Below are 25,728 nucleotides of genomic sequence, written 5' to 3' on the forward strand. Positions count from 1 at the left end.
CTCCATCAGGCTCAGCTCGATCTTCAGGACCCTCAGGACGCAGCACTTCAGCAGGCAGGCTCCAGGCCTTCATGGGTGAGGGGGAGTGCACCTAAAGACCCTGACTGAATCAAGCTGTTCCACTGGTAGACTGAGCCCATCACCCTGAAGTCTCATCCAACCACGTGGAGGTCGGGTTCTACGGACGCACCACCACATCTTTCACAACAAGTCACGTCGAGGTTTCAGGCACTTGGAGAGCTTTGGACGATCAGTGTTGGGACAACATACGGTTCCAGTTTTTTATTTTACTTTCACATTTCAAAGTTGCTCCAGCCTCGGTTCATGGACTTAAATCTTCCCTCGACCTTCTGTGCATGAGGGTCCGGGAGCTGAGTCGGGTCTCAGCACCAGATCAGAGCGTCAGACACCGCAGGCACATCAGCCAAAGTATGATTCAATGACATTTATTACATGTAACACAGATACAAGAAGCTGCTCCAGTCATTGTCACATGTTCTACTCCACACGTGATCAACGCGCCACGAACATAAATTCTCTATGGATGAAGTGCAATGATTTCATCATTCACTCCAAAGAAAGAAGGTGACCCAAAGGTTCCCTGGAGCCAAGCGAACACACCAGACATCGTACAGGGTGGCAGCGGACGGAGCCTCTACGCACGGGTCCTTCTGGAGCAGGGAAGCGAAATGTGCAGTGCAGGCGGGCGAGCCGGCGCGTCAGAAACTGTCAGCGTACAGCGGCGGGGGAGGAAGGAGTTCCAGCTCCGGGAAGTCAACTTCCTGTTCACTGTCATACAAAACAATAGGACGGCAGTGAGGTGTCGCAGGTCACGAGAATGTGACAGATCCTGAAGTGCAGCTAACTACAACAAACACTACATGAAGTACTTGTACTGCAACACAGAGGCCCAGTTCATCTTCACTTACGGGTATGGAGGCTCCTCAACAGCACACAAGAAGTCTGGAGAAAGACGACAAGACACACGTTACACACACACACAAACCCCTCTCTCTCTCACACACACCCCTCTCTCTCACACACACACTCACACACCCCTCTCTCTCACACACACACACCCCTCTCTCTCACACACCCCAAGCCTTCTGATAAAAGCTCCCCATGAGTGTCACGACAGTTCCTCCAGGTGACCTGTAAGTAGCTCGTAGCCCGTTAGCTTCCCAGTTCCCAGTGACAGTGAGACGTTAGTGGACACTCACCAGGATGTTCAGCACTTCGCACCAGAGAAAAGGGTGAGAAACCATTAACATTCGTCACTCAAAATTGTTCATGATATTAACATTTCTTAGATTGTTCATTCCATTATTTAAAAGAAATAAAAGCACAAAAAGTTCCCAAATCCTGAATCAAACGGAGCAGGAAGACAAACCTGCTCCTTCGTATCAAGAACTCCGTCTAGAAAGAGCATGATTTAACACCCAACTAGAGGCAGCCACAGGCCCACAATGACAACCATGGCAATTCTTTGAAACTGGCATCAGTCAGGGACTCCAACTTGACCCCTTTATATCATACCGGCTGAATTCTTTGAGAGGTCATGTTTGATTTCGAGTCTTTGGTTTCTTTCTTCCCTTTGATCCATAAACTGTTTCCTCTCACGGAAATGCAACTTTCCATTGATTTGGTTCTGAATCTTTGTGCTTTTAAAATCTTTCCTGTTTTACTGGCTTCTTCTTTTCTCAAATCTTTTCTTGATGTTGAAAAAACATCAAATGTAACAAATGTTCTTTTTTTATGAGCGGTCAACATAACTTTCAGAGGACCGTAGAAGAACATGGATTGACCTTGAGTGTGTCATCAGTGAGGGTTCTAGGATCAGGGCAGCGGGAGCCGCATCACCGCTCAGATGGAGCTGCCACTGCCTGACTGGTGTGGAGCAGCTGCTGGTCTACTCGGTCCCCCGCACTCGCACTGAGGTCATGAGTGTTTCACATAGAAGCGAACTAACCTGAACTGAGACAGAGAAAGTGCACGTCTGCTAGCGTGCGCGCACACACACACACACACACACACGCCTAAATTTAGGGGGGTGTTCATTTGTTTGCAGGCCAGATGATGGTGGGTTTTGTTTTGCGTTTCAGTGAACTGACAGTGTGGATCTGGGATGATGCAGGTTTTACTGCTTGTGCTTGTGTGTGTGCGTGCGCAGAGGGAAGGAATGTGTATGACTGACAGGCCGGCTGCCTATCAGAGAACGACACCCGAGAACGTCCCCACCTCAACAGAGCACGTATGGGACACGTTGTTACTGGTTAGTCACTCGGCCTCGTCACCGCCGCCGCATCTGTACCGAATACTTGTGTCATCCGAGCAGCCGCTCATCCCATCTGTCCCTTTCCTGGTGAAGCAGGCCAGCAGCAACCTCAGCTGGTTTCGAGGGTGTGCCGGTGCTGCTGCACCCCTAAAGCAGCCTAACGTGACCACAGGCTAACGTAAGGTAGGAGGAGATGCTGTACTTTGTAGGAGTTGCTCCTCCACCGTCGTCACCCAAGTCCTCCTTGCTGTGTTGGAAGAAGATGGCCAGTTTCTGCAGAGCCTCATGTCTGTTCCTAGAGGGTGAACACATGATTCCAAATGAGCAGCGGCCCACAGGGTGGAAGCAAGCCCAGGAGGGAGGCGGTCGCCAGCAAAGGACAGGAAGCAGCCAGAGAGCCTCTGCAGCAGGTGGCTGCCCTGGGACGCTCCATTTTACTGATCAAGCCAATCATGAGCTTCCTGAGACACCAGGAGTTTTCCTGCTGAATCCTGACGAGGAGAATGTCATTGCATAAATCCAAGACATTTCATTCCCTAACCCTACCTAAGAAATGTTACTGCCCAACTACAAGAAACATTTCAGTCTAAACCCAAGCAAGAAAGGCTGTCATCTAAAATGAAGAATTTTATTGCCTCAACTTTACCAAAACCACTTTATCCACTGAACATACCAGGGTCCAGCATTGAAAAATGAACAAAAACACAAATTTGGATAAACATAATAAAAAGAAGACAAAAATCGAAAAGACGGAAAAAAGCCGATGACCCCTTTCCCTCTGCTGCCTCTGGATTTTGATGGCAGCAGGAAACAGTGAACCAACCACAGCAGCCATCAAGTTACACTGGTCATTCCAAACTAATGCTGGCTGAATGACTTTAGAGAACACGCGTGACACGGTGGTGAGATTAAAACGGATTAGACTCTTTCCTCCTGCACACAAAAAGCAGATGTGTGGAAGAGGGGCTACAGTGGTCGTGCAGCCTGGGCCTGACCAGCCGGCAAGAGCCAGCCTAAAATCCTCCATTAGTTCCTCCTTCACATTTGAACTGCATGTGTAAAATGGAGCCACGGTGCAGGTACGGTGACTCCTGGCAGGAAAACACACACCAAGCTACTGCGTCTGCTTCAACGACCGTTCATCCAGACTTACTGGGTGTGCAGCTCCTCCGGGTTGGTGGCGCTCAGAGTGTGCTGGGCGCTGGCGTGACCGCATGCTGTCCAAGTGAACACATGAAGGGAAAGAGGTGGATGCAGGAAGGGAGGAAGGACCAGCTCAGTTACGCAAGAAGAGTAAAACAGAGGAGAGGCAGTCAGCAAATCAGGTCTGCTGTTTGTCAACACATGACAAAGCTTGGGGGGCAGATCTAGGCTGTACTCACATGTCTCCGGCACCGGGGCAGTTTGCTGGGGCAAGCTGCTGCACAGAATGAAGACACAGGAAACAATTATTACTCTCCCTCTCAATGTGGTGCTGCTTTGAGCCGACGTGGCGCCGAGGCAACTGACTGCTGAGCCTTACTGGCTTCCATAGGAGGGTGAGAGCGTCTCATCTTCACAGGCCCACTCCTCGCTGTCATCTGTGACTGAGGAAACACACGTTAGTGGGGTTAAGCTCTGCGTGCCTGCCGATGACAGAGTTTAGGCAGATGAGCAACAAGACCGTCTCAGCTTACACAGACTCCTTCACAATCAATAAAATAGCGCCTGGCTACCGAGCAGGCCGGTGACGAGTGCTGCGGACGGTTGAGGCGCTCAGGCCGAGCACAGCGTTCACCTGTGTAGCCTGACTCATCAACCAGTCAGCTCGGTTACTTTGTAGTTCATATGGCAGGTCTTTTGGATGCAAAGTTAAGAGGAGACACTCACAACTGCTTGTTAGTACAGGGTGGCTCGAGGATCTGGAAAACAAAGCCTCGAGTTACAAACGACAACACGCACTGACGCACAAGCAGGCCAAACCCTCCAGTGACTACCTGCTCCCGATGCTGATGGTGTCGCCCTCCAGGTTGCCTCCTCGTCCAGCTGCCTGGGCCTTCTTTCCCAGCTCCAGCATCTCCTTGATATTGAGCTCCACATTCATCACTGAAATGTAACCGTCTGCAACGGCACAGGTGACGCGTCACCACAGGTTCTGCAGAAACAGCTCAGCTCCACTGCAACGCCACTTACAGACCAGCTGTTTTTTTAACTGTTGCACTCATCAGATATAAACACCTTTGTGATACACATTCTGGAGTCTGCAGTAGTGGACAGCTAACAAACACAGAAGTGTAGCTTTGCTGTAGCAGGCTGATAGTCTGAGGGTTCGATGGAAGACAGTTCAAGCAACCACGAGAAGCGCCGGCACCTGGGGATGCCGCAGGCTGGTGATGAGGCGGCGGCGGCCGACGGAGGAGGACCACTGACATTTGAATGAACACCAAATGTCAAATCCATCTTTTGCTTCAACAAAAACGTTGCTGCTCTGAAAATGCCTGTTTTTGATGAAACCAAATTAGGTGCTGAAAAAAAGAACGGCCGCACTTACAAAGTAACTGTCATTGGCTTTTTTAACCTCCTTCCACAAAGAGCTGTGGGCGTCTGGCCGTGGGTGGCGGCCAACTAAAAAAACAACCTGGCAGTGAGAGAATTCGTTCCCTTGGACAGTTGGAACACTTTTGAATAAATACATGAAGAAAACAAAACAACTTTTCAAATTCTACAGCTCAGCTTGCATGGAGATTGTGGGTCAAGTTCAGCTGCACCCAGGTTTTCCCCCTCTTACAATCCCAGTGACCGGAACGCCGTGAGTTTCCTCTCCTGTTTTAGCTGCACATCCACATTTCTGTAACTCTCCACCTAATGAAGTCACGACATGCAAATTCCTACATAAACATGACACCTGAACAACAACAACACTACTGGCGTATGCACACTCACATTTGTGGCCGGCGTCCCGAGCCAGCCACCTGCCTTTGGGACAGTTGGTGGTGCGAATGATGCTGACGGTGTCGCCGCTCTTCACAGGCAGGTCATTCTTGCGGACTTTGCTGGTCACCATCACCTTGGCGTGGTACATGGGCTCCTCTTCACCGGTTACCTGAGGAGTCACATCTTAGGCTGAGTGGCTCCGACTGCGTCTCGATCCCTCCGAGATGGACGCCGCCGCGCTCCAGCTGTGATCACATGACTCCTGCTGTGTTTCTGGGGCATTTCGCCTGATTTGGTTTCTCTCCTGCTTTAAACATGGTGGGTGCTGTTATTGTCGCCTTCTTTAATACCGTCGAATCCGCTTCTCTTGTTTTGCAACTTTGAGGATGTGACTTCCTCTGACTGGTGGGTTTTTCTGGCCTCATGCCACAGGTTATCATCTCAAGGGTTTTCACATCGCCGCGCAGTAACCGCCCCCAACAATTTAACATCCAGGGCTCATTTGAAATGTTGGCCCAAGCCCAGTTTTTCTTTTGGTTGTCCTTGTGCACAGGAGGTGCCGTGTCGCACAAGTCAGAGTATTCAGACAGCAGCGGCTGGCAGGCTCGTCTCTCCGGTCGCCCGCCAGCCGCTTCATAGCCCTGCCGCCATCATCACACTGCTTCCCCTCGATCGCCTTCACATTATTGAAACAACTGAGCCAGCGGCTGGCCACGAGGCAGTGTGAAGACCCCTTAAACGTTTTATCCCCCAGTCAAACGGATGCAGTGCCAATTGTGCGTCTGGTTCTTGCCCCGCTAGATTGGCTGTTCAGCTGGAGGAGACGGACGGATGGACAATCTCAACGATTCTTTGTTAGCACACAAGTGTGTGGAACTGTCCAGAGTGCCCCGCCCCGAGGGTTCGAATCCTAACAGTGACACCATCATAATTATTATTACAGTACTGACAGGACTTCTTCTTGATTACAATTAAACAAGCCCAGCAGTTTCTGAGCTCATGACCCGTCTGAAGGCCCTCGGCGCGACGGCAGGGATGATCAATATCAGACAAACAGCTCGACTCCAGTGAACGAGGATCCATTAAAGCCAGCTTACTTACTTTGAACTTCTTTTTCATTTCATTTTCTCTCTTTTCCTTTTCTTTTTGCTCCTTTTTCTCCTTCTCTAGCCGCTGCTTCTCCCTCTTCTTCTGTTCTTTATAATCTGCAGTGTTGGGACTTTGGCATTCCTTACTGAAAACAGATTGGACTGTTCAGAGGCAACGGAAGCGTGTTTTCGATAAAGGTCACATGCAGCGCTGCATCTATAAGCAGAGCCATATGAGCCCTGGCTGCACCTCCTCAGGGGGGACGAGATGTCTGACATACCTCAGGACATGGTTCTGGGCTGAATGTTCCCCTGATACACTACTCCTGTAGTTGGATTAGCACAGTGAGAGAAAATCAGCGGCTGCCTTCCATCTGGCAAAAATCAATGTCAACGGTAAAACAGTGCACATACCATGGATTCCGTGGCCAAATGTTAAGACACGCCTCTTCCTTCTTAAATAAACACAGACAATTGGAAGCACATTATTCCCTCACTGAGAGAAAGCTCTCCGATCATAAATATAACCTAACACCCCAAAATAATTCTAAATTCTATTAAGATTCAAACTTATTTACCACAGGGAGGTTGTCAGCGTACGGATCTGAAAGAAAAGGTCAGCAAAAGAAGACAGACAGGGAAATTATGCAAGAGCTCTTATTTTGAAAATCTTTTTTTTACAGCAATGCTTCTCTTAAATGGTGGTGTTTTTCTTTCAAGTACTCACAAAGTGATGTCTTGAGCTCATGAAGCGTTTATATTTGGCTTGACGCCAACAGAGACTGACGCTTCACAACAGCCCCACCAACCAAACAGCAGCAAACTAACAACACCCTTTTTCTAATTCTCATTATCTGAATAATCCACGTCGTCTTCATCCAGCTCCTCCTCCAGTTTGACTTGAGCTAAAAACAAACCTACAACACCTCCAGCTGAGCAGGCGAAGCACGTGAGCTGGATGAACCGAGCTGGTGTGGTTGGTTGGTTTGTAGCTCAAATCAAAGAATTTGTGGGTTACTGATCGTACGGGTGGATGGAGACCAGGAGGATCACACTGGATGACGACCTGGAGAGTTTGTAAACATGTCTTGGACACTTTAGCCGTTTTTAGCCATCAATAGCCATTAGCTTCAAGCCACATGTTTGTGGCTGGCTCTGATGTCTCACAGCTGCAGCTGAAGACATCTTTGCACGAGAATGTGAAACAACACTTTTGAAATAACACATCCTCACTCTTCAGACTGCCCTTGTGTTTACGCAAGTTCTGGCCCAAGATGAACTTGTTGATGTTCTCCACATCCTCGTACACGTTATCGTAGGCTTCATAGTAGCTGCTGTCTTGATGTAGACTGGAATGGACAAAAACATTTGAATTGCACAACTTTGGACTGTTCATGCACACAAAAGGTGAAAAAAAGGTCATGTGGCTTCGATCCAACTCACCCGGGACGCCGCTGGATCTCCTCGTTACCAGCAGCCCCGAGACTAAGCTCAGTCTCTTCGGGGACAGAGTGGCACTCAGCAGCCGACAGTTCAGTGTCGTCAGTGTGAGAGATGGGGAGGGAATCTGGGATCACGTCCTCGCTCTGACTCCACTCGTCCAGTGCAGCAGGATCTGGTAGGTCCTCTGGTTCAGGGAAGCTGGCTGGATCGAGAGGTATTATGTTTTGACTGCCAAGATTCAGATCTTGGACCACAGAGCTCCCATTGGGCTCTGTAGTATCAAACAAGTCAGGTTGCTGACCCCCAAATTCAGAGCCTCTCAAGTCTTCAGGTGAAGGAAGCGCAGAGCTGATTAAGTCTAAGGCCTCCAGTTCTAGTGCAGCAATATCAACAGCTTCACCCTCTGCGGATTCAAACTCAGAATTCTCAAAGTCTGGAAACTCCGGAGCGTCCAGTACGGTGCTGGGGATGGGCAGATGTTCAGACTCTGCTGGCTCCGACTCTGGAGCTTGGCTGAGACCTGGTAAAACCTCTGTGAAAGGAAACCAAAATCAGCACGGGAGCAGATGTTCATCCTTACCACAAGAGCTATGAGGAAACAGCAGGCAGGGTAATCCCCAGGCACTGGTGTCCAAGCTCAACAACAGCCAGGTCACAGCTAAAGAGCTGGGGGCAAAAAGACACATACCATTAATGGGTGGTGGGTGGTAGCTGCTGAGATCTACTAGTGGAGGTCTGGGGGGCTTCAATGGCCCCGGTGACCTCAGCTCAGGCAGAGGCTTCTTCGGGGGCGAACGAGGCTCAGCGACCATCACAGGAGGAAGTTGAGCTTTATTCCTGCCACACAGCTTATCCAACGCAGCCTCTTAGGATCAAACATGACAAACCGTCAGGTGACGCTCACAGAAATACTGGCTGGCATCTGAACAGAGGATCAGAACTCTCTGATGTGAGCAGAAAATGTTTGAAGCTGTTGAATACACCGTAACTTACTACGAGCAGAGTTGTTGGCTTTGAAGAAGGGCCGAGCAGAAAGACAAGCCAGGTGGGGCAGACAGACTGGTGGGGGCACAGGTGGGTCTGGTGGAACACCTTCAATGTGCTTCGGTGGTGAGGGGAACGCCTTCTCCTTGGATCCGTAGTCAGGGGAACGCAGGCTCTTTGGTTTGCTGGAGATCAGCATCTGTCGCCGGGAGAACTTCTTCTTGGCCCTCTCCAAGGTGCTGATGATCCGGTTGTCAGAGTCGACACTTGTCTCTGTTGAGGGAGGGGTGACTGGGGTATCTGGACTAGAGAGGGGGCACTCGGTAGTTGATTGGTCACCCTGAAACCAAACCCCATTTTCTGGGGTCTGTTTTTCAAAAGAGGGTAACTCGCCAGGAGCACTGGAGGGTCTGGTGGTCAAGTCGGCATACGTGGGCTCCTCGCCATTATCTGGGCTGACCTTTGGTGCCTTGGATGACTTGAAAGGAAGCAGCAAACCCTTTTTCTTGAGTTTACTTTGTGGCACAATGTCTTTCACCGGCACTGGTTCCAGTTTGTGCTCCATTTTGGCTGGTGGGTCTTTTAAAGGCAGGGTGGGCAGCACTCGAGGCATGTGGCGGTCTTTGAGGGACTGGGTTGTAGTATTGTCTCCATTAGTGAACTGAGAATAGGTGGACTTCTGCTGAGGTTGTGGTGGGAAGGAACTGGGTCGCTTTCCCCCTGATGCCCGCAGTCCATCTCTGACGATGACCCGGGGAGCGGCCGCTGCCTTGTGTTCGGTGGCAGTGATGTGAGTGGTCACCGCTGAGCTGCCGACTCCAGGAGGAGGAAGGTGTCTAGGTTTCTCTGCCACAGCTGGTCGACTGGTTCTGGACGGATCCAGCAAAGCCTCCTCCTGGAACTTGGCCCTCAGAGCTTTGACATTGATTGGACCGTCCTGTAGAATAGCATGAGTTACCAGCAGTACAGAAATAGAAGTGGATGCTACCTTCCCCAGATAAGAGACTTGAGCTCAGGCTGCAGCTGGGCCACTTCATTTGCTGAATCAGTGCTGCATGAAAGTGATGATTATTTTGCACAATGTTGCCATTTATGACGCAATTCTTGGTAATCAAGAACAATGCACACAAAGGACTGATCATTTTGCAGTGGGCATTTATCAATTAAGACAAACTTAATTTAGAAATAAAAATGATACAATTCAACATTTGTGCTGTAAAGTTTTTCAAAATAACAATGTTTTACTAATAGCAACGAGAAAGTAAGCCATTTCTCCTGACAACACTGTACTTGTTGTGTTTCGTGGCTGTAGCTGCGCAGGCTGACATCACCACTGCACTTCCACTGCTTCAGTTTCTCCAAGTTGAATAATAAAGTTGAGAAAGTCTTTACCATCAATGTTTTGCCACGATATGAAAACTATCTTGTATTTTACAGAGGAAAAATATGTTTATAATGTTAACCGGGGGGGGGGGGGGGGGATCTAACACGTACTTGTGTTAGCAGTTTCACTGTTGTTTTTTCCGGATCAGATTTGTATGTCTTTGGGTTTCAGGCTCCCAGGACCGGCCGCTCAAGTCTAGAACTGTTTCCTTTGACTGATGTGGTCCCCATGTCCATCCTGACACGGAGGAGTGAAAATGACTCAGTCTATCAGAATTGGCTGATGAAACATATTTACTTATTTAAAATTTACTGGAAAAACATGGGGGGCATCCACTCTGAATCCAACCAATACCACTCTTGGAGAGGCCGGCCCCTAGCTAGTGTCCTTTATCTTCTTCAATCACCGCATGAAGAAGTAGCGTCTCTCAGCCTCACCCAGTGGACTAAGACTTTAGTGAACAGATTCACCAATACTAGTGAATCTGTTCACTAACACTAGTGAATCCACCCACTAACACTAGTGAATATATCAGTGAATCTACCCACTAACACTAGTGAATATATCAGTGAATCTACCCACTAACACTAGTGAATATATCAGTGAATCTACACACTAACACTAGTGAATATATCAGTGAATCTACCCACTAACACTAGTGAATATATCAGTGAATCTACCCACTAACACTAGTGAATATATCAGTGAATCTACACACTAACACTAGTGAATATATCAGTGAATCTACACACTAACACTAGTGAATATATCAGTGAATCAACACACTAACACTAGTGAATATATCAGTGAATCTACACACTAACACTAGTGAATATATCAGTGAATCTACACACTAACACTAGTGAATATATCAGTGAATCTACACACTAACACTAGTGAATATATCAGTGAATCTACACACTAACACTAGTGAATATATCAGTGAATCTACACACTAACACTAGTGAATATATCAGTGAATCTACCCACTAACACTAGTGAATATATCAGTGAATCTACACACTAACACTAGTGAATATATCAGTGAATCTACACACTAACACTAGTGAATATATCAGTGAATCTACACACTAACACTAGTGAATATATCAGTGAATCTACACACTAACACTAGTGAATATATCAGTGAATCTACACACTAACACTAGTGAATATATCAGTGAATCTACACACTAACACTAGTGAATATATCAGTGAATCTACACACTAACACTAGTGAATATATCAGTGAATCTACCCACTAACACTAGTGAATATATCAGTGAATCTACCCACTAACACTAGTGAATATATCAGTGAATCTACACACTAACACTAGTGAATATATCAGTGAATCTACACACTAACACTAGTGAATATATCAGTGAATCTACACACTAACACTAGTGAATATATCAGTGAATCAACACACTAACACTTGTGAATATATCAGTGAATCTACACACTAACACTAGTGAATATATCAGTGAATCTACACACTAACACTAGTGAATATATCAGTGAATCTACACACTAACACTAGTGAATATATTAGTGAATCTACACACTAACACTAGTGAATATATTAGTGAATCTACACACTAACACTAGTGAATATATCAGTGAATCTACACACTAACACTAGTGAATATATCAGTGAATCTACACACTAACACTAGTGAATATATTAGTGAATCTACACACTAACACTAGTGAATATATCAGTGAATCTACACACTAACACTAGTGAATATATTAGTGAATCTACACACTAACACTAGTGAATATATCAGTGAATCTACACACTAACACTAGTGAATATATCAGTGAATCTACACACTAACACTAGTGAATATATCAGTGAATCTACACACTAACACTAGTGAATATATTAGTGAATCTACACACTAACACTAGTGAATATATTAGTGAATCTACACACTAACACTAGTGAATATATTAGTGAATCTACACACTAACACTAGTGAATATATTAGTGAATCTACACACTAACACTAGTGAATATATTAGTGAATCTACACACTAACACTAGTGAATATATTAGTGAATCTACACACTAACACTAGTGAATATATCAGTGAATCTACACACTAACACTAGTGAATATATCAGTGAATCTACACACTAACACTAGTGAATATATCAGTGAATCTACACACTAACACTAGTGAATATATTAGTGAATCTACACACTAACACTAGTGAATATATTAGTGAATCTACACACTAACACTAGTGAATATATCAGTGAATCTACACACTAACACTAGTGAATATATCAGTGAATCTACACACTAACACTAGTGAATATATTAGTGAATCTACACACTAACACTAGTGAATATATCAGTGAATCTACACACTAACACTAGTGAATATATCAGTGAATCAACACACTAACACTTGTGAATATATCAGTGAATCAACACACTAACACTAGTGAATATATTAGTGAATCTACTCACTAACACTAGTGAATATATTAGTGAATCTACACACTAACACTAGTGAATATATCAGTGAATCTACACACTAACACTAGTGAATATATCAGTGAATCTACACACTAACACTAGTGAATATATCAGTGAATCAACACACTAACACTAGTGAATATATCAGTGAATCAACACACTAACACTAGTGAATATATTAGTGAATCTACACACTAACACTAGTGAATATATTAGTGAATCTACACACTAACACTAGTGAATATATCAGTGAATCTACACACTAACACTAGTGAATATATTAGGGAATCTACACACTTACACTAGTGAATATATCAGTGAATCTACACACTTACACTAGTGAATATATCAGTGAATCTACACACTAACACTAGTGAATATATCAGTGAATCAACACACTAACACTAGTGAATATATCAGTGAATCTACACACTAACACTAGTGAATATATCAGTGAATCTACACACTCACACTAGTGAATATATCAGTGAATCTACACACTAACACTAGTGAATATATCAGTGAATCTACACACTAACACTTGCGAATCTACTAGAGAATCTTTTCACTAACACGAGTGAATCTACAAACATGAGTGAATATACTGGTGAATCTACTAAAACTAGTGAATATACTGGTGAATCTACTCACAATCACTGGTGAATCTATTCACAATCACTGGTGAATCTACTCACAATCACTGGTGAATCTACTCACAATCACTAATATTCTACTCACAATCACTAGTGAATCTATTCACAATCACTAGAGAATCTACTGGTGAATCTATTCACTATCACTAGGGAACTTCTCCCTCCTCAACGTGCCTCCGTCCATCTGTCAGTGGACCACCAGCTTCCTGACAGACAGGAGTCAGCAGGTGAGGCTGGGAGATTTCACCTTAACAACCCGGACTGTCAGCACTGGCGCCCCCCAGGGGTGTGTCCTGCCCCCCCCCCCCCCGCTCTTCTCCCTCTATACCAACGACTGCACCTCCAAGCACCCAGCTGTGAAGCTCTTGAAGTACGCAGACGACACAATGGTCATCGGCCTGATCCAGGATGGAGACGAGTCTGCATCCCGGCAGGGGTTGAGCGACTGGTGTTCTGGTGCAGTCAGAACAACTTGGAGCTGAACACTGTGGAGACGACAGTGGACTTCAGAAGACAGCCCTGGCCACCGCTCCCCCTCACCATCAGCAACAGCCCTGTGTCAGCCATCGAGTCCTTCAAGTTCCTGGGAACTACAATCTCTCAGAACCTGAAGTGGGAGACGAACATCCACTGCATCCTGAAGAAGGCCCAGCAGAGGATGTACTTCCTGTGACAGCTGAAGAGACACGGTCTGCCTCAGGAGCTGTTGATCCAGTTCTACACCGCTGTCATCGAGTCTGTCCTGTGCACCTCCATCACCGTGTGGTTCAGAGGAGCCACCCAGCAGGACAGGAACAGACTGCAGCGCAGAGTTAGGACTGCCCAAAGACTCACTGGAGCCCCCCTGCCCACCATTCAGGAACTGTACTCCTCCAGAGTCAGGAAGAGGGCAGGGAACATCATTAGAGACCCTTCTCACCCTGGACACAAACTGTTCCCACTCCTCCCCTCTGGTAGGCGCTACAGAGCCCTGCGCACAAAAACCACAAGACTGAAGAACAGTTTCTTTCCCTCTGCCATTACTCTACTGAACAGCTGATCTGTTCACCTGCTGCCCTGCTGAGTGGTCACACACTCAGGTTCAACTGGACACCCACTCAAGTCTGCACTCCATTGTGGACCTTGCACCAACTGTGTTTTTGCACCATTTTTGTACACATCTTCTTTCTATAGACGTTTATACTTTGTTATTTATGTTTATTTTTATGTTTATTCTGCGAATTCCATGAGTGACACCAAGGGCGGGAGCCAAATTCCCTGAATGTTGTGAACATACTTGGCCAATTAAACTGATCCTGATTCTGAATCTACACACTAACACTAGTGAAGCTACACACTAACACTAGTGAAGCTACACACTAACACTAGTGAAGCTACACACTAACACTAGTGAAGCTACTAGTGAATCTACACACTAACACTAGTGAAGCTACTAGTGAAGCTACACACTAACACTAGTGAAGCTACTAGTGAAGCTACACACTAACACTAGTCAATCTACTCACTATCACTAATTAAACTAGCCCCTGTGTGTTTTTGGACTTTAAGCTGTTGTTTAGGTGAATCTTTCATTGCCAGCTGATCTAACGTGAGGTCTTCAACACTTAAACGGTATCACCGCGGGTGTACAGCAGCCCGAGAGTCATAGCCAACCGAGCACGAGGCGGAACGGTGCCGCCACACTTGGCGGTCCGTTAAAGATCTGAATCGGAAGCGGGTCGCAGAACTCTACCTCTCCCATGGCGGCTGGTTCTGCTCATCACCGTCCACGTCCGGTCACGAAGGAAGCCGTCTGAACGTTTGTCAGCCACTCGAGGGACTTTTAGGTCAGTTTGTGCTAAATTGCTAATCACGAATGATGCTACAAACAATTTGAAAGCACCCGCGTGACACTCATGCGTGCTGCGCACACCTTGATACGTGCGCGTTCATGGTCGTCTGATGCCACTGCTTCCGGTGATATTGACCATGTCAGTGTCTCTGCTTGTTGCGTTCACCTGAGACGATATCCCCATTTTTCTGAATTATTGAGATAATAATTTAATTAATTTTAATTAGATTAATAAAGAAACAATAACAATTATAATAAAATTAACAACAGTAATAATACGCTACCTGATGAACTTTGTAATTTTCACTAGAAAATATATCAAAACATGAACTAAAACTAGTTTATTGTGATCTGTTCATTTGAACGGCGAGTTCTGGGTGCATGGCTGTGCTCGGTGATCCGGCATTTGTGTACAAATCATTTTAAACTTTCCCAACTTTTGTAAGAGTGTGTGTTTACTCTTCATCAATGATTGACTGTGGTTGGTCAACACTGTGTCACGAGAAGTCCTCCACAGCTGAGGTCATGAGGCGTTTTCATCTTCTCGCCGACAGTCAGTATGGGAAGACTGGCTCATCTGCTGTCGCTGCATCTGTTGATCCATTTGAGCGCGTCCGTGGATGCGTCCAGGGGGCCGGGGACCACAGATGACAGCAGGTGCAGTATTTCTGGCGTCACACTCACTTGATAGCAGAGATTTAATGGATCCGCGGGTGTTGGAAGGACTCCGATGATAACTGAGTTTTTCTGGGGCCAGCGGCGCTGCTGCCAGAAGGACCAGAGCTGTGAACACACCAACACCCATCAACTGTGAGCTGGCCAGCTGGTCATCCTGGACGCCATGCAACTCCTGCACAGACAAAAAGGTGGAGGTGTTTTTCTGTCTGATTTATGAATGATTAGATCTATTTTACTGGGTATGGCAGCATTGAATGTAAAAGCTCAACAGCGATGGGCAATAAATCATCATCAGGCCAAAGAGGACAATGTCAACACTCCTCCTGAGAGGTCAAACCTAGCTAGCAGGGAACGATCCCACAACAGCTCACACCAGTCACACGTCCTAATGACGTCATAGGAAACAGCCCCATATCACATGAACAGAACATTTTAAGGCCGTTAATCACTTGAAATAAAGAGATTAACTAAATAAAGAGTGTAGGGATCGGGATCATTTCAGGGATCATTGTTGGGATCATTGTAGGGATCAGGATCATTGTAGGATCCTTGCAGGAATCATTGTAGGGATCATTGTAGAGATCGGGATCATTGTAGGGATCAGAATCATTGTGGGATCATTGCAGGAATCATTGTAGGGATTATTGTAGAAATCGGGATCATTGCAGGATCAATGAAGGAATCATTGCAGGGATCATTGTAGGGATCAGATCATTGTAGGGATCATTGCAGGGATCAGGATCATTGTAGGAATCATTGCAGGGATCATTATAGGGATCATTACAGGGATCATTGTAGGGATCATTGTAGAGATCGGGATCATTGCAGGGATCAGGATTATTGTAGGAATCATTGCAGGGATCATTGTAGGGATCAGATCATTGTAGGGATCATTGCAGGGATCAGGATCATTGTAGGAATCATTGCAGGGATCATTATAGGGATCATTACAGGGATCATTGTAGGGATCATTGTAGAGATCGGGATCATTGCAGGGATCAGGATTATTGTAGGAATCATTGCATGGATCATTGTCGGGATCAGGATCATTGTAGGGATCATTGCAGGGATCAGGATCATTGTAGGGATCATTACAGGGATCATTGTAGGGATCATTGTAGAGATCGGGATCAATGCAGGGATCAGGATCATTGTAGGAATCATTGCAGGGATCATTGTAGGGATCGGGATCATTATAGGGATCATTGCAGGGATCATTGTAGAGATCGGGATCATTGCAGGGATCATTGTAGGATCATTGTAGGGATCACTGCAAGGATCATTGTAGGATCATTGTAGGGATCACTGCAGGGATCATTGCAGGGATCATTGTTGGGATCATTGTAGGGATCAGGATCATTGCAGGGATCAGGATCATTGTAGGAATCATTGCAGGGATCATTGTAGGGATCGGGATCATTATAGGGATCATTGCAGGGATCATTGTGGGAATCATTGCAGGATCATTGTAGGGATCACTGCAGGGATCATTGTAGGATCATTGTAGGGATCAGAATCATTGTGGGATCATTGCAGGAATCATTTATAGGGATTATTGTAGAGATCGGGATCATTGCAGGATCATTGAAGGAATCATTGCAGGGATCATTGTAGGGATCATTGTAGGGATCAGGATCATTGTAGGGATCATTGCAGGGATCAGGATCATTGTAGGAATCATTGCAGGGATCATTATAGGGATCATTACAGGGATCATTGTAGAGATCGGGATCATTGCAGGGATCAGGATCATTGTAGGAATCATTGCAGGGATCATTGTCGGGATCAGGATCATTGTAGGGATCATTGCAGGGATCAGGATCATTGTAGGAATCATTGCAGGGATCATTATAGGGATCATTACAGGGATCATTGTAGAGATCGGGATCATTGCAGGGATCATTGCAGGGATCAGGATCATTGTAGGAATCATTGCAAGGATCATTGTAGGGATCGGGATCATTATAGGGATCATTGCAGGGATCATTGTAGGGATCATTGTAGAGATCGGGATCATTGCAGGCATCATTGCAGGATCATTGTAGGGATCACTGCAGGGATCATTGCAGGGATCATTGTTGGGATCATTGTAGGGATCAGGATCATTGTAGGGATCATTGTAGGGATCGGGATCATTGCAGGATCATTGTAGGGATCACTGCAGGGATCATTGCAGGGATCATTGTTGGGATCATTGTAGGGTTCAGGATCATTGTAGGGATCATTGTAGGGATCGGGATCATTATAGGGATCATTGCAGGGATCATTGTGGGAATCATTGCAGGATCATTGGAGGGATCACTGCAGGGATCATTGTAGGATCATTGTCGGGATCACTGCAGGGATTTTTGTAGGGGTCAGGATCATTGTAGTGATCATTGCAGGGATCATTGTAGGGATCAGGATCATTGTAGGGATCATTGTAGGAATCATTGCAGGGATTATTGTAGGGATCAGGATCATTGTAGGGATCATTGCAGGAATCATTGTAGGGATCATCGTAGGAATCATTGTGGGGATCATTGTAGGGATCAGGATCATTTAGGGATCATTGCAGGGATCATTGTAGGGATCAGGATCATTTAGGGATCATTGTAGGGATCAGGATCATTGTAGGGATCTTTGCAGGGATCATTGTAGGGATCAGGATCCTTGCAGGGATCATTGCAGGATCATTGTAGGAATCAGGATCATTGTAGGAATCATAGTGGGGATCATTGTAGGGATCATTGTAGGGATCAGGATCATTGTAGAGATCATTGCAGGGATAATTGTAGGGATCAGGATCATTATAGGGATCATTGTAGGGATCAGGATCATTGTATGGATCATTGCAGGGATCATTGTAGGGATCGGGATCCTTGCAGGGATCATTGCAGGATCATTGTAGGAATCATTGCAGGGATCATTGTAGGAATCATTGCAGGGATCAGGATCATTGTAGGGATCATTGCAGGGATCATTGTAGGGATCAGGATCATTGTAGGGATCATTGCAGGAATCATTGTAGGGATCACTGCAGGAATCATTGTAGGGATCATTGTAGGAATCATTGTAGGGATCGGGATCCTTGCAGGGATCATTGCAGGATCACTGTAGGAATCATTACAGGGATCATTGTAGGAATCATTGCAGGGATCAGGATCATTATAGGGATCAGGATCATTGTATGGATCATTGCAGGGATCATTGTATGGATCATTGCAGGGATCATTGTAGGGATCAGGATCATTGTAGGGATCATTGCAGGGATCATTGTAGGGATCAGGATCATTGTAGGGATTATTGCCGGAATCATTGTAGGAATCATTGTAGGGATCGGGATCCTTGCAGGGATCATTGCAGGATCATTGTAGGAATCATTGCAGGGATCATTGTAAGAATCATTGCAGGGATCAGGATCATTGTAGGGATCATTGCAGGGATCATTGTCAGGATCAGGATCATTGTAGGGATCAGGATCATTATATGGATCATTGTTGTCCATTACATTAGCGGAACATTGCAGGCGATAGAATCAGAACAAAACATTTCTAGCTGGGAAAAACAGCGTTGATGTTGGAATGACTGGTAGACACATCTGATGCTGCACAGCTGCTTGTTTGTTCCTGTCAGTTTGAATGTGACCACTGGCATCGCATCGCCATGAATGTTTTACATGCAGTCATCAATCAATCAATGCAGTTACACTGCTTTTTCTGTGTTATCTCTATCTCAGTTCCGTTTCCGGCGCTTGGAGAGGCCCTCGCAGTTTGGTGGGACGGATTGTCTTGAGGCGCTTTGGGACAAGCAGGCGTGTTCCACAGCGTCCTCACAGTGTCTGGTGCCCGATTACTGTGGCGAGAGCTTCACCTGCAGAGAAACAGGTGATTTTGTCTCCATCCAGACAGAACATTCTCCTCAGGTTGTAGGGGTTTTTCTCTCTTGGTGTATCAATTCATGTATTAAGTGTCCAAAACACACACACACACACACACACACACACACACACACACACACACACACACACACACACACACACACACACAGACAAAGGTCTCACACAGACTCTGTATCTGCAGGTCGCTGCATCAGCCAGTCGCTTCGCTGCAATGGAGAGCCAGACTGTGAGGACTTTTCAGATGAGGAGGACTGTGGAGACGTCAAAGGGAGAGAGGACAAGTGTTCCACCCTCATGACCATTCCTGGCGCTGCACGTGGCACTCAGGGGTGAATGCTCCTTTTACACCTTTGGATAACATGCAAGATATCTGTAAAGGTGATGGTGATCCTGCACATGAGAAGTTGTTATACCAATGGTGGTTTTCTTCATTTCTCATGAAAATACCAAAACAACAGGACAAATGATTACAAAGGTGACAGCAGACCAAAGGTCTACCAGTCGATCACAGAGAGCTCTGCAACAGAGCGGAGCAGGAATGAATCCTGAACCCTGGGCTTAAAAGCCTTGTAGCAGAAGACATGTGGAGCTGAGCTGCGGTGACGCAGTGTAGCATTCTTGTAGCCCAATGTTAGCTTCATCCCTCTGACCTTTGCATTTACGCCTCAAAGGTTATAACAGAGGTGCTGATTTCTGGCGACTAGCTTGCTGATCCAATCATGTGAGTTTCATAACCGTTTGTTCACTGCAGGAGTTGTTTTCTTTTTTGATTAAAAATCAATGGTGGCCCACAAAAGTGCATCCTCCCTAGAGCACAATATTTAGGTACAGTAGGTCTTTGCTAATGTGACAGACATAGAACCACGTCTGCAGGGGCCTTTCACAGGAATGATTGAAGCCCATTCATCCTACCAAGCACATAAATGTACCCTCAATTGCTTGTTGTTGCCTTGTAAAAGGTTTTTCATAATGATGCAACTCTTTAGTCTTTACCAACCAAGCAACCCTCTGTTCTGCCTAGCTACAACATCCTGACGGGAGAGTTTGTGGATCGTGTGCTTGACTCTGAGTACTTTGGGGGGAAGTGTGAATATGTCTATAATGGTGAATGGAGAAAATTCATCTATGATGCGTTCTGTGAGAACCTCCACTACAATGAAGATGAGAAGAACTACAGGAAACCGTACAACTTTCATACCTACCGTTTTGTGGTACTGTAACAGTTCTTTCTTTACACAGCTTGATGAACAGACTGAGACAATTGATGCATACTTGAACCTTTCACAGGCTCAAGCCACATCAGAGGGCACCCACGAATTCTACAGCGATTTGGTGAGCCTGTTGAATGCAAGGAAAACCTCAAGTTCCTACAATGCTGGTTTCTCAGTTGGGATTGATTACGTGAAACTGGGTCTGAGTGGAGGGAAGGAATCCGAATTTCTGAGGAACTTAACACAACATAAAAATCAGGTAATATCCACCATACTTGCTAAATTTATCAACTTAGTAACTCAACTTTTGGCAAAAGTTCATTGAGAATATTTAGACCACTGTCATCAGTCAGTTAGCTTAGCCTAGCTTACCGTGAACTGAGTGGAAACATGAAGAAAGAGTGAGCTGGTGCCATCTACAGTTAGGGTTAGGACGCATCTTGACAGCTCAAAACTGACCGGTTCTGTCCAGATTGTTTTGTTCTACAGAGGTTCCATTGAGAGTCTCCACCAACCACTACAGGGTTAAAATGTTACGGGCCTTTTTTTTGGGCTAGGTTGAACTAAAGGCTTTACTACGATGCCATAAAGACCAGAAAAATGCTTTCACAAAATGTTAGGCTGTTAGATAAAAGTCGACCTTTGACCTTGTGGATACAAAATGTAATCATCATTTTGCAGAACATTTTGCCTCAATTAGTGTGTGAATTCTTGAGTGATGTCCAAAAAAGGGTTTTTATGCAGTTGCTTGACAGAAAGATACGCGGTATTGATTCAAATGTAATATTGTAATATTGTTATTGGTAGATGGAGCCAGGCTGACTGTTAATGTCAGGTCCTCCCTCTGGAGCCCCCCGTTGCCATTCATGGCCATGGATTGCAAAATTGTGCATATGAAGATAGCGCATCTATGTCTATAAAAATCTGCATGTATGAGATTTGAAAGCGAGCTTACATTTTGTAAATCAAGCGAACAGACGAGCAGGTCATTTGTAGCCTCAGTTGTTGGTGCTCTGTAGTTGCATCATCTTCATGCTAATTATCTGCTAGCAGTTGCTATAAGCTAATATAATGTTTATGACAATGTCATCAATCTTCTCATTTAACTCAACAAAAGTTTCCAAAATGGCAAGGCAGTTTTCTTTGTAGCCTGTTTTCCCCACCAGTTTGTCTCCAGGCTTCATGGCATCATAACAACATCCTCTGCCCTCAGAGCCTCACATCGACTGAGGAGAAACTCCATAGAAAAACTTTAACAGGGAAAAATCTGAGAAACCTCAGGGTGAGGAGGGGAGGAGGATCCCTCACCCAGGAGGGACAGACGTGCAGGAGATGTTGTTACAGACAAGAAAACAGTTTATAACACAGAATGTAGGAAACATGGAAATGTTAATAACAGTTGAAGAAGGAAGCTTCTGGAAGGGGAGGCAGGGAGAGCAAGCCAGCTTGATGGGGGACTGGATGATAGACTGGTTCATGGAAGGGGAGGCAGGGAGAGCAAGCCAGCTTGATGGGGGACTGGATGGTAGACTGGTTCATGGGAGGGGAGGCAGGGAGAGCAAGCCAGCTTGATGGGGGACTGGATGGCAGACTGGTTCATGGAAGGGGAGCGCGGGCCGGTGTAACAGTAGGGGATGGGGGGGGGGGCGATGCAGGCAGCAGTTGGAGGAGAGAGAGATGGAGCTCTGGCGCTGGATCCGTGGAAACACAGAGACTGACAGACACCAAGGAGGAGAGGAGGGGAGAGGAGAGGAGAGGAGAGGAGGGGAGGGGAGGGGAGGGCTCCATGTAACCCGATGTGTCCCCCAGCAGTCTAAGCCTGTAGCAGCATAGCTATCAATGGTTCAGAGTACCTGAACCAGTCCTAACTGAAGGCTCTGTCATAAAGGAAAGTCTTAAGCCTGGACTTAAAAGTAGTCAGAGTGTCTGCCTCTCTGACCCATGGAGAGATGCTGGTTCCACAGTAGAGGAGCCAGTACCTGAAGGCTCTACCTCCCAGTCTGTTTTAGAGATACTGGGAGTCACTAACAGACCTGCATTCTGGGAGTTGAGAGCTCTGGTAGGACAGGAGGGACTAATGAGTTCTTCAGAGAGGATGGAGCTTCATCATTGAGAGCCTGATGAGTCAGCAGAAGGATTTTGAAGTGGATTCTAGATCCTACAGGAAGGAGAGAAGCTAAAGTGGAGAGATGTGTTCTCTCTTCTAACTCCTGTCAGAACCCTGGCTGCAGCGTTCTGGACCAGCTGGAGACTCTTTAGAGAGTTGTTGGGACATCCTGACAGGAGAGAGTTGCAGTGGTCCAGCCTAGAAGTGATAAATGCATGCACCAGTTTCTCAGCATCACTCTGGGAAAGGATGTTCCTGATCTTAGCGATACTGCAGATGGAGGAAGGCGGTCCTAGTCACATGCTTTATGTGGGAGCTGAAGGAAAGGTCCTGGTCAAAAATGACTCCAAAGTTCCTTGCAGTTGTCCTCAGGGTCAAGGTGATGCCATCTAGAGTAGTGATCTGGTTAGAGAAGTGTCCCTGAGGTGTTCAGGTCCAAACACGATGACCTCAGTTTTATCTGAATTTAGCAGTAAGAAGTTAGAGGACATCCAGGATTTCATGTCTTTCAGGCAGTCTTGCAGATTAGTAAACTGGCTTGTGTCGTCTGGCTCCATCGACCTGTAAAGTTGTGTGTCGTCCTCATAACAGTGGAAGTTCATCGAGTACTTCTGGATTATGTCACCTAATGGGAGCATGTAAAGAGTGAAGAGAATCGGTCCTAAAACTGAACCCTGTGGTACACCATATGTAACTCTACTATACTCTGAATGGTCATTATTAACATTAACAAAATGAAACCTGTCAGATAAGTAGGACTTAAACCATTTTAGGGCAGGTCCTTTAATCCCAGTTTCATGGTGTAGTCTCTGTAGCAGGATGCTGTGGTCGATGGTGTCAAATGCAGCACTGAGGTCCAAAAAGACAGAGACAAGACCTCTGTCTGACGCTATAAGAAGATCAGTAGAGACTCTGACCAGTGCTGTTTCAGTGCTATGGTGTTCCCTGAATCCAGACTGGAAATGGCGACCTCTCTCCTTACTGAAGAAATGACTCTTTTTGAGATACCCACACTTTTACTGACTTGGACATAAACGATAAATGCAGGTTCAGAGACCGCGTCTCTTTCTTCTCAGCACCTCGGGTTTGTTAGACTTGCGTCCAGAGTGCAGACAGCCCTCTTCAAGATGAGGAGCAATGAGCTGATGCTTCATGAAGATTTCTACATGGCGCTGATGGAGCTCCCAGAGCAGTATGACTTTGGCATGTACTCCCACTTCCTCAACACTTTCGGAACCCACTATGTGACTGAAGGAGCGATGGGAGGAACCCTGGAGTATGTTGTGGTTGTCAACCAAACAGCCATGGCTGAATCACGTACTGTGGCCTCTTCACTTGCTTCATATAAAATCATCTCCTATACTGTAGTAAAAAGAACATTTTTATTGTTCCAACTTATTATCTTTTGCAGAAATTGAGGGTGAACAAGTTGGGACATGCTTTGGTGCCTCCATTGGTTTAGGTGGTCCACTCAGCAACTACGCACAAGTGGATCTTAAAGTGGGCGGGCAATTGTGTGACAAAGATGGAAAATTTAGCCAAGGTGAGACGGCACTTCAGATCAACGAAGATGTCGATGGTGCACGATGACAGACACGATCCTGATGATAGTCACACCCAGACCCGGGAATCAGGACACACCAGGTCCACATCGCATTTAATTAGTGACGTTTCTGTGTTTGTAACTGATTTTCATTCCACCTACAGATGACATTCTTGTAGTGGTATGTTATCAGAGCGTATTTCCTCTTTGCTTGGTGGAACAGATGGCTCCTCTGGTTCAGCTGTGATTGAGGACATTATCACTCTAGTGAAGGGAGGAAACACAGACACCAGCGGCGGCGTGCTGGCCATCAGGAACCCTGACACCTACCGGAGATGGGGAGCAACCCTTAAATACAACCCCACACTTGTTGAATATGAGGTACCTCACTGGAATAAAGTGTAATTCACAGTATTTTATATTATTTGTTTTTGAGAAGAGAACATGTCAGAATTCATTGTCTGGTATGCTCATCTGTTTGGCTCCTCCTCTCTGACCCAGATCATGCCCATCTATGAGCTTGTGCGCCTCAGCACAGCCTCTAACCATGTTGGTGCCAGGCTGGCCAACCTGCAGAGGGGCTGGGATGAGTATCTGCAGCAGTTCCACTCCTGCCGCTGCGCCCCCTGCAGGAACAATGGCATCCCTGTGCTCACCGGAACCTCCTGCAACTGCCTCTGCAAGTCCAGCTTTGAGGGCGAGGCCTGTGAAGAGAGTCACCGGAGAGGTGGGACTCCAGTCAACGTGACAGAAACGTTGTATTTCTTACATTAAAAGATAAAAACTGTCCTCTTTGAATATGCGAGCTTAGGTTAGCAATCGTTCAAACCCTTTCTTTCTGATAAACCCAGCTTATGAACAGTGAGTATCAAAGCCAGTCTGCCTGTCTCCTGTCCCTCAACTAAACTAACCTGAGCTAAATCAGAACATGGCGGTGTCAGAACAACTGGCTAACTCATCCTGTACTCTTACAGAAACCAGGACCGACGGGTCCTGGTCCTGCTGGGGAGCTTGGTCAACCTGTACGTCTGGGACGAAGCATCGGACCAGGACCTGTAATAATCCCCCACCTGACGGGGGCGGAGTGACGTGCCCGGGGTCCTCGTCACACTCTCAGCGCTGTTAAGCGGTGCTGATGATGAACTTGTTTACTCAACATTTTGCCACCATCAACAATAAAATGTCATCTGAATCTGAAACTGTGACATCTTGTGTGTCATTGTCGGAATTTATGTGAAACGCT

At 46.0% G+C, this 25,728-nt stretch overlaps 2 protein-coding genes across 8 annotated transcripts; one reads left to right on the forward strand and one right to left on the reverse strand.

Moving 5' to 3' along the window:
- Positions 1 to 354: 354 nt before the first annotated feature.
- On the reverse strand, positions 355 to 15,193 carry LOC147261141 (uncharacterized). 7 transcript variants are annotated; one of them, XM_086203039.1, is made up of 20 exons: positions 14,968 to 15,192; positions 8,713 to 9,640; positions 8,408 to 8,584; positions 8,021 to 8,251; positions 7,720 to 7,921; positions 7,510 to 7,625; positions 6,855 to 6,880; positions 6,691 to 6,731; positions 6,558 to 6,602; positions 6,290 to 6,422; positions 5,198 to 5,357; positions 4,252 to 4,375; positions 4,145 to 4,176; positions 3,798 to 3,861; positions 3,658 to 3,695; positions 3,429 to 3,492; positions 2,478 to 2,570; positions 1,221 to 1,234; positions 930 to 963; positions 359 to 789 (listed from the first exon to the last, which is right to left on the reverse strand). In XM_086203039.1, exons 1-20 carry the CDS (start codon positions 14,974 to 14,976, stop codon positions 720 to 722), a joined length of 2,601 nt encoding a protein of 866 aa, XP_086059165.1. In that variant the 5' UTR covers positions 14,977 to 15,192; the 3' UTR covers positions 359 to 719. The 7 variants fall into 7 exon arrangements, with proteins under 7 accessions (XP_086059162.1, XP_086059161.1, XP_086059160.1 ...); XM_086203036.1 differs by having other exon boundaries at positions 355 to 789; positions 3,658 to 3,692; positions 3,798 to 3,855; positions 7,720 to 8,251; positions 14,968 to 15,193; XM_086203035.1 differs by having other exon boundaries at positions 356 to 789; positions 3,798 to 3,855; positions 7,720 to 8,251; positions 14,968 to 15,193.
- A 394-nt stretch (positions 15,194 to 15,587) lies between these two features.
- c8a (complement component 8, alpha polypeptide) lies at positions 15,588 to 25,682 on the forward strand. The gene is made up of 11 exons (XM_086203049.1): positions 15,588 to 15,723; positions 15,824 to 15,932; positions 19,463 to 19,610; positions 19,806 to 19,953; positions 20,646 to 20,835; positions 20,912 to 21,094; positions 24,019 to 24,259; positions 24,354 to 24,485; positions 24,709 to 24,866; positions 24,987 to 25,212; positions 25,460 to 25,682. The coding sequence occupies exons 1-11, from the start codon at positions 15,626 to 15,628 to the stop codon at positions 25,609 to 25,611; spliced, it is 1,785 nt and encodes a 594-aa protein (XP_086059175.1). The 5' UTR covers positions 15,588 to 15,625; the 3' UTR covers positions 25,612 to 25,682.
- The last annotated feature ends 46 nt before the right edge of the window (positions 25,683 to 25,728 follow it).

This window comes from Aulostomus chinensis, chromosome 5, assembly GCF_037954235.1.
Source record: "Aulostomus chinensis isolate RoL2024-O1b breed Wild chromosome 5, RoL_Achi_v1.0, whole genome shotgun sequence".
Taxonomy (NCBI): domain Eukaryota; kingdom Metazoa; phylum Chordata; class Actinopteri; order Syngnathiformes; family Aulostomidae; genus Aulostomus; species Aulostomus chinensis.

Bases quoted from the DNA above. Each gene is read 5' to 3' on its own strand.
- LOC147261141 (XM_086203033.1), bottom strand. The intron at 6,732-6,854 runs GTAAATAAGTTT...TGTTTATTTAAG, and splicing joins ACGCTGACAACCTCCCTGTG to AAGGAAGAGGCGTGTCTTAA. The intron at 3,696-3,797 runs GTAAGGCTCAGC...CATTCTGTGCAG, and splicing joins TCACCCTCCTATGGAAGCCA to CAGCTTGCCCCAGCAAACTG.
- c8a (XM_086203049.1), top strand. From the start codon at position 15,626: ATGGGAAGACTGGCTCATCTGCTGTCGCTGCATCTGTTGATCCATTTG. The intron at 24,867-24,986 runs GTACCTCACTGG...TCTCTGACCCAG, and splicing joins CCACACTTGTTGAATATGAG to ATCATGCCCATCTATGAGCT. The intron at 25,213-25,459 runs GTGGGACTCCAG...GTACTCTTACAG, and splicing joins TGAAGAGAGTCACCGGAGAG to AAACCAGGACCGACGGGTCC.